At 52.9% G+C, this 8,911-nt stretch overlaps 2 protein-coding genes across 3 annotated transcripts in view; one reads left to right on the forward strand and one right to left on the reverse strand.

Annotated features, from left to right (window-relative positions):
* The window catches only part of LOC106821106 (RAD50-interacting protein 1-like), a 31,566-nt gene that overhangs the window by 18,095 nt on the left and 4,560 nt on the right, over positions 1-8,911 (forward strand). For both annotated transcript variants that reach the window (XM_014825770.1, XM_014825769.1), the window contains exon 14: positions 181-419. In XM_014825770.1, the coding sequence (XP_014681256.1) occupies positions 181-403 (223 nt within the window). In that variant the 3' untranslated portion in view covers positions 404-419. The remainder of the gene's footprint in view (positions 1-180; positions 420-8,911) is intronic.
* Positions 4,320-4,685, reverse strand: LOC106821067 (zinc finger CCCH domain-containing protein 13-like; the record flags this gene model as incomplete). The annotated part of the gene is made up of 2 exons (XM_014825709.1): positions 4,320-4,373; positions 4,587-4,685. Coding segments are annotated over 2 exons (153 nt in total), but the record flags the coding sequence as incomplete, so codon positions are not given.

Here is an 8,911-nt window from a genome sequence, read left to right on the forward strand (position 1 = left end):
AATACACAGCATCAAGGAAACCTGCACCTACTAACTCCTCACTATTCTCTCCCCCGTAACACACAGCATCAAGGAAGCCTGCACCTACTAACTCCTCACTATTCTCTCCCCCGTAACACACAGCATCAAGGAAGCCTGCACCTACTAACTCCTCACTATTCTCTCCCCCGTAACACACAGCGTCAAGGAAGCCTGCACCTTGCTAACGCTGAAGCCGGGCTCGGCGATGCTGCTCAGCGAGGTGCTCGCCGTGGTCGTGCACGGCGGTGGCGGCGGCGACGACGACGACGACCGCACGAAGCGTGCCGACCCCATCGCCGCGCTGCACGAGGGCGCCATCTACCGGCTCGGCTGCGACGAGGCGTACCGGGTGCTGCACCTACGCACCGACCTGCAGCCGTGAGGCGAGCTCAGCTGAGGTAATGAGAGGGTGCAGGGGGAGGAGGGGGGAGGGGGAGGGGAAGGAGGCTGGGGAGGGGGGGATGAGGCATATAGGGTGCTGCACCTACGCACCGACCTGCAGCCGTGACGTGAGCTCAGCTGAGGTAATGAGAGGGTGCAAGGAGATGGGGAGGGAGGGGGATGGGTATGGAGATGGGTGGATGGGGGAGGGGGAGGAGGAGGAGGATGGGGACGGAGAGGGGTGGATAGTAAGAAAGTGGAGGGTGGGATGATGAGAGAGAAGGGGGATCAGAATAATGACGGAGTAGGATGGGGATGACGAAGTTAATCGAAGAAATAATCACGTCACATTATGAAATTCGTGTATTCAAACACATTGCTGCAGTGCGGCTCATGGAGAGAGCTGGATCGCGGACGGAGGTGCGTGCGTAATTGTGCATGTCGTTTGATTATGTGCATACCTTGTCGTAGTGAAATAATTATTTGAACGCAATTTCCTCCCATAGATGGCGTGCAGGTAGTGCATCCCCGTGGAACGTGAATGGCCTTTCGGCATGCGTTTACACTATTACCTGCGCGCTGTGGGTCCGCCATGCCGTCTGTCACCCACTAGTAATGATTTATTAAACACGATTAGCTATAGGAAGGTGCACTAAGTAAGAAAAGTCTGTCACTAACGCGGGCGCAGGATTTCGTGGAATGCGTCCACTTGACAATCGCTGGATGCCGCGGGCGGTCGACATAGATGAGTTGCTGCTACTACACACTACAGTTAGCCGGCTCTGCCCGCGTGCTTTTGTGTGGCAACAATGCCCTCGTTACGCCGTGCTATAGTTGTGCTCATGTCGTTCGATCCTGTTACCCGTGCAAAAACTTCAAGCAGGCTGTATTTCATTACATTATCGCGTATCATAATATATAGTTTTTAGATATCTTTCTCTATAATTATAGTGTGCAGCAATGACTAAAAGTGAAAGCAAATATTTTGACACATAGGAAGAGACTGACTTCCGGAATGTGGGGTCGGGCGGGGGGCTCGGTTACAAATATTTCATTTGAGGAATGTTGTATATTTGTCTATTGTCTATATTTGTATAATTGTCTAATATGTCTGGAGTTCTATATTAGCGAACCCTATACTGTTAGTGTATTTAGTTTATTAAAAATAATGCAGGAGAAAATCGGTGATGCATGCTAAACAAATGTTTGGCTGCTACAATGCGTGGGATATTTTGCTCGCGCGCGTGCGTGCGGCCGTGCGTGCGTACGTGCGTGTTTTGTGCCTGCCTGCTGTGTGTGTGTGTGGCATTGCCCCTGTCCGGCGCGTGCCCCGGTCCGCGTGCCTGTGCGTGCGGTGCGGGTGTATGCCGAGTGCGTGGTGCGTGCGTGCAGCGCGGCTTGAGTGTGCTCGTTGTGTGTGTGGATGTGTCTGTGTGTGTGATGTGTTGTATGCATGTGCGTTGCGTGCGTGCGTGCGTGCGATGCGTGCGTGCGTGGTGTTGTGTTGTATGTGCGGTGGTTGTGTTTGCGTGTGTGTCAGTATTTAAATAACAGAAAAACGCGTAGGTGCATGGCTTGTGTGGTTCTGCTAGCTTGCGTTTCTCGCACCTATTGATGGACAACTCCAGTTGAGTCAGTGTGTGATAATTAAATATTTAATCACTACTGTACATCAGAGCTTGGATCGCATAGATAGATAGAATGTCTGTGTGCCGGCAGAGTTGTTGCTGCCTTGGTTATAGTCTTGGTCAAATAACGGGTTGCGATATCGTATGACTTGCCCCAACAACTCAAATACAACCCGCAGCTTGCCGCTGTGCTGTATCTGGTCATTTGTCATATATATGTATCGATTGTGTAGTAAATAATGGGATGTAGTTATTCTTAAGTTGCTTGTAAATGTACGAATTTTCCTTGTTTTATTGAAGATCACACTCCTTCCCTATTTAGTCTATCTCCTGATATGTATGCCCTCTGCTTGGAAGTACCTTATGCAGATTGGTTCTATATGGTCGTTATCGTTGATGGGGATAATTATGGTTGGGATCGATTACCATGCATCTTGCGGGTCCAATAATGCTGCAGATTCGTGTTAATGACTACAGGTGAGTGTGTGTGTGAATGTGTGTTGTTGTGTGTGTGTGGTGTGTTGTGTGTGTGGTGGTGCAGTGCTGTGCGTGACGGATGCGTATTGCGTGCGTCGCACGTGTGTGTGTGTGATGATTGTGTGCACANGTGTGTGTGTGTGTGTGTGTGTGTGTGTGTGTGTGTGTGTGTGTGTGTGTGTGTGTGTGTGTGTGTGTGTGTGTGACGCATGGGGAGAACAGGCGCGCACGTAGCCGTGGGAGGGGAGGCAAGAGTTGCGGTGCGGCGAGCACCGAGAGAGAGAGAGAGAGAGAGTGTGTGTGTGTGTGTGTTCGTCTGTCTGTTTGTCTGTCTATCTGCCTGTCTGTCTCTCTACCTGCNCACCCCCGCACCTTCGTTCCTCCACACCCCACCCTCACCAACACACGCACACACACATCACCCCCGCACCTTCGTTCCTCCTCACCTCACCCTGGCGTGTAGAGAGTGGCCGACCATCGGTGCTCGTATATAAGACGATGCGCGCGCACGTTCGTTATCGCCGACAGATTTTCAGTCTATAGTAAGTAGACACCCTCCGCTTGCCGCCCCCACGATGCACTCTAATAGCGATCGGCAGCTCACATCTCCGCGTTCTCCGCGCGCGCACGAAGTTTTCACGCCGCCTCGCTGACACGTAGCGAAGCTGACACTTATAGATTTTTTTTATCCGCCTCGCAATTAAACAGCATGTTCGGGTGTTGGGGGCAGTCGGGCAGGCCGCGTGCGCGTGCGTGCGTGCGTGCATGTGTGTGTGTGTGTGCGCGCGCGCGTATGTGCGTGTGCGTGTGCGCGCGCGCGTATGTGTCAGCCCTTTAGTGCTTGTAGTGGCGGGCGCGCGCGTGAGTGTGTGTATGTGTGTGTGTGCGCGCGCGCGTGTACGTGCGCGCGTACGTGTGGCAGCCCGGTAGTGCCAGGCGCGCCCTCCCCGTCCGTGTGTGTGAGTGCGTGTGTGTGGCAGCCATGGGCCGCTGGTACATACATATAAGTGAAGCTTTCGACGGGTTGATTAACTGGCCGTTAAGTTGCAGACCGCCGGCGGGACGACGCAGATATATCGACGCTGCCGTCACGTACAAGTACTTAGAAAAGCAGCCCGCCATTCAAGCGTCGAACGCCGAAGTCTATCATTCAGAAAAGTAGAGAAAAAACCCAATTTCGTCTGCCGTCCTCGACGTCCAATTGGTTCGTAATGGGCGCTGGTGGCGGCCGCCTGGGAACACACGCACGGGGATGCGCCTGTGCGTGCTTAGTTGGTTGGTTGGCTGACTGGCCGCCTACCCGCACTATACAGCAGACGAGAGCTTGTGAAGCTGGTGCGTTGGCTTCATTGCTTCCGATTATGCTAATGGTAACGTTGATGTCAGAGGTTGACGCGCAGTGTGCGTCCGGAGACAGATCGGGGCCGTGTCCACTGGTCACGGGCTGTACACACGCCTCCGTCTCTCTCTCTCTCTCTCTCTTCTCTGCTCTCCTCTTCTTCTCCTCCTTCTGCTCTCTGCTCTCATCTCTTTCTCTCCTCTCTCCTCTCTCTCTTCTCATCTCCTCTTCTCTCCTTCTCTTTTCTCTCTTTGCTTCTCCCTTCGCCTCTATCTTCTCTCTCTCTTTGCGCTCTCTCTCCTCTTTCGCTCTCTCTCTCTAACTCTCTGTCTCTCTCTCTCTCTCTCATTCTCTCTCTCTCCTCTCTCTCTCTTCTTCTGCTCTGCTCTCTCTCTGCTGCTTCTCTCTCTCTTACTGCTCTCTCTCTCTCTCTTCTGCTCGCTCCTCTCTCGTGCCTCTCTCGTCTCTCTCTCTCTCTCTTCTCTCTCTCTCTCTCTCCTCTCTCTCTCTCTCTCTCTCTTTTCTCTCTTCTCTCTCTCTCTCTCTCTCTCTCGTCTCGTCTCTCTCTCTCTCTCTCTCTCTCTTCTCTCTCTCTCTCTCTTCTCTCTCTCTCTCTCTTCTCTCTCATCGTCTCTCTCTCTCTCTCTCTCTCTCTCTCTCTCTCTTCTCTCTCGTCTCTCTCTCTCTCTCTCTCCTCTTATCTCTTCTCTCTCTCTCTCTCTCTCTCGTCTCTTCTCTCTCCTCTCTCTCTCTCTCTCTCTTCTCTCCTCCTCTCTCTCTCTGCTCTCTCTCTCTCTCTCGTCTGCTCTCTCTCTCTCTCTCTCTCTCTCTCTCCTCTCTCTCTCTACGTCTCGTCTCTCTCTCTCTGCCTTCTCTCTCTCTCTCTCTCTCTCTCGTCTCTCTCTCCCTCTCTCCTCTCTCTTCTCTCTCGTCTCTCGTCTCTCTCTGCTCTCTCGCTCTCCACTTTGTGTGCAGTGTGCACGATTGTCGTTCTCTTACTGCTTGTGTTTTCTTGCCCCGCTGTCGTGCCGTCTTTCTCCGCTGTCCTGCCTCGTTCCTCGTTGCCGTGTCTCTCCCTAGCTCTAGTACTACTAGCCCGCGTACATTGACTGCTGCAGGGCTTTTTTTTTCCTTGTTTTTTTTTTTCTCCTTTTTTCTTATTTTTTTCTTTTTTTCTGTTTTTTTTTCTTTGGTTTTTTTTTTTTTTTTGTTTTTTTTTTTTTTCTTTTTTTTTCTTTATTTTTTTTTCCTGTTCCTTTTGTTTTTTTTTTTTTTTTTTTTTTTTTCTCCCTTTTTTTTTTTTTTTTTTCTGCCTTTCTTCTTTTTTTGTTTTTTTTTTTTTTTTTTGTTTTTCTTTCTTTCTTTTTTCTTTTTTTTCTTTTTTTTTTTAGGCACATTGTCAGCTGGCGAATAGGCATCAACACCGCGTTCGTAAAGTTCCCACGCAGAAATCGCTTTACAACAATGCCCAAAATATTCGGACCTTTTTAACAGCTTATCTATCTACGTGCGAGCATCTACCTATTCTTTCCTTTGAGGACTTTACACAACTTTACACCATGTATTTATCCTTTTATCGACAAAGTAAGCACTACGTTTCCCAAACTTCTCCGTTGAATGCTGTGTGGTGCACGGTGACAGTCGACCCGAAGATGTAGCTGCCGATTCATACCGCTGCACAGGTGTAAGCGGCCATGTGTTGTTGCCTACTTGATGCAGCTCACATTCGGCGGTACGTCACGCGTGCACCAGCACGCAGCCAGTGGTCAAACGGAATTGGACGCTCAGTGCTGGCCGACTTTAAGGAATTAAATGCATAACATACCTAGGTGTAAAGTTGTGTAAAGTGTTTAAAAAGCATAGGTGAGCATGTCCTGCGATGGCTGCATAGATAAGTGTGTCTAAAAAAGCCCGATGATGTTTGCGTTTTGCTAACGCGGATTTTTTTCGCTCGGGAACTTTAGCGAACCGGTGTGATGCTATTTCACGCTCGACAAGTGCTATAGCCCTGCGCAGTCAATGTACGCGGGGCTATAGTACTAGAGCTAGTCTCTCCCCTGCTGTCTGCCCCCCCCTCCCCGCTGCCGCTACCTGCCTTACTCCCACCTCCACCACGCTACCCTCGTTGTGTGCCTCGCGCCCTGCCTGCATGTCTCCCCCCGCCACGAGCTTCCCCTTCCTTCCCCCGCTGTCTGCCCCCTCGCTATCTGCTTCTTCTCCGTCTGTATATCCTCCCGCGCTGCCTGCCTCTCTCTCCCACAGGCACTTGCAGCGTTTCAATAAAATATAATGCTAAATAAATACGAAAACTATTTACTACGAAAGTCTTAATGTTTCTATACTCTCTTTCACCTGTTATTGCCGACAATTTCCTGTAAATGCCGTTCAAATGCTCATCTGCAACAATTTGAACAAACGCTGGCTGCCGCCATGGCTGCCGCTGCACACTGACACATAAATATATAGTAACAAACTATTGTTCAAATTGTTGCAGATGAGCATTTGGACGGCATTTGCAGGAAATTGTCGGCAATAATAGGTGAAAGAAAGTAGAGAAACATTAAGACTTTGGTAGTAAATAGATTTCGTATTTATTTAGCATTATATTTTATGAAGAAACGCTCCAATTGCCTCTGCTCTCTCCGGTTTATGAATTTCCCCATCTTATTTATTCAGGTTAATTCGCACTGAAGCAGACCGGGGCTGTGCCACTGTGGGTGGCTCCACCCGCGCCACCGTCCCTCGCCCGTCTGCAGCCGTGGTTCTTTCTCCTCTCCCCTCTCTGCCTGCCGCTCCCCCTCCCCTCTCTGTCTACCTCTCCCTCTCCCCCCTCTCTGTCTGCCTCGCCCCCGGTGATACTAATATGATATCGCGTGACGTAAATATCAACGAAATTTCATTAAATAATCGACTGCGCTTCAAGAGTGCACGGCGACCGCCCAGAAGCTGTACTTGTACGCCTAGTTACACGTGTCACTGTAGCATCACTTGGTAAATTTCAAAATGTGTTTTCGTTTGACGCATTTAATTTCTATTTCACTTTCAACTCTCCGGTGAGGGCGGGTGTGTTTGTGCGCGCGCGTGCGTGCGTGCGTGCGTGCGTAGTTGCATACATGTGTGTTGACGTCGCTAGCGAAACTAGAGCGGCAGAGTAAGTCGCGACGTATGCGTATCTAGCGGCCGTTTCTGCTGCTGCCACCGCTGCTACTTGTGCTGCTGGCGGTGGTACTGCTGCTGCTGCTGCTACTTCTGCCGCTGCTGTTGTTGATGATGATGATGCTGGTGGTGCTGCTACTGCCAGCCTAGATAACTCGCCGATACTGGCTTCGTGTGTATGTGTGTGCGTGTGTTCGGTCGGTCGACTTAAGGCGCCTAGATCGTACAGATAATAACGATCGGTGTTGATGCTAGCTAGCGACGATAAACGTGCCGTGCCCACGCGTGCGTGCGTGCGTGCGTGCGTGCTAGGATGCATGCGACTGTGTGCGTACGTACGTGCGTGGATGCGTCTGTATGTGCACGAGTTCACGTATGCTTGTGTAGCAGCAGTAGTAGCAGTAGCACCACCAACACCCGCCACCATCACCACCACCGCAACCACCACCCCCACCAACACCAGCAGCAGCACCACCGCCGCCACCACCACCACCACCACAACCACCACTAGTAGCTCTAGGACACTAGAGGCAACTGTACGCGGGCTATAGTCCTAGAGCTACACCACCACCACCACCACCACCACCACCACCACCACCAGCAGCAGCAGCAGCAGCAGCAGCAGCAGCAGCAGCAGCACCACCACCAGCAGCAGCAGCAGCAGCAGCAGCAGCAGCAGCAGCAGCACCACCGCCGCCACCACCACCACAACCACCACCAGTAGCTCTAGGACACTGCGGCAACTGTACGCGGGCTATAATTCTAGAGCTACACCACCACCACCACCGCCGCCGCCACCATCACCACCACCGCAACCACCAGCACCACCATCGACGCCACCGTACCCACCACCACCAGCAGCACCACCACCACCACCACGCCGTCATCGCCGCCACCGCTGCCACCACCGCCACCACCACCACCACCACCAGCAGCAGCACCAACACCACCACCACCAGCAGCAGCACCACCAACACCACGCCGTCGCCGCCGCCGCCACCGTCGCCACCACCTCCACAACCACCACCACTACCACCACTACCACCACCATTACCATCACCAGCAGCAGCACCACCACCACCACCACTACCACCAGCAGCAGCAGCAACAACAACAACAACAACAGCAGCAGCAGCAGCAACCGCAACAACAACAGTAGCAGCAGCATGATATCTAATGAGCACGCGCGCGTGCTGTATCGGAAAATGCAAGAAGTATGCGTTTGTTAGACGAAGAGTGACAACAGTGGCGACAGCGACAGCGGCGGCGGCGGCGGCGTAAGTCGGCGATGCGGTCAGAGCGCAGGTCTCCGGAGCCGCACGGACGGCATTCCCCGCAAACCTGCTGGCGAAACTAGTTTAGCCGCTCGCGCTTCTCCCGCGGGTGTGCTCCGACCGTGAGCGCGCGGGTGGCACGGCGCGGCGGGCGGCGCGGCGGGCGGCAAGGGAGGGGGAGCATGACATAAGATGCGCGCGTGTCCATTAGGAGAGAAGAATGCGCAGAACAATCCAGGATCATTCCTTTGGCGTGAATCGCCGACGCAGCAATGCGGAGACGCCTCCGCTTCCCTCCTCCCCGCCGCCGACGCCGACGCCGCCGGGGGGAGAGTGCGAGACAAACACCCACACACGCCGCGACACAGAAAAAAACCTGTTGCGGGTAATTATGAGGTGCATACGGGGAACTCCGTGCGGGTGCGTCACCATCTGGCAGGCTTTGCGAGGATGCTGCGCGCGCACGCTGGTGACGTCACCATCTGGCAGGCTTTGCGAGGATGCTGCGCGCGCACGCTGGTGACGTCACCATCTGGCAGGCTTTGCGAGGATGCTGCGCGCGCACGCTGGTGACGTCACCATCTGGCAGGCTTTGCGAGGATGCTGCGCGCGCACGCTGGTGACATACACAGCGA

The sequence above is a fragment of the Priapulus caudatus genome, unplaced genomic scaffold (genome assembly GCF_000485595.1).
Source record: "Priapulus caudatus unplaced genomic scaffold, Priapulus_caudatus-5.0.1 Scaffold58, whole genome shotgun sequence".
NCBI classification, from domain to species: Eukaryota; Metazoa; Priapulida; class Priapulimorpha; order Priapulimorphida; family Priapulidae; genus Priapulus; species Priapulus caudatus.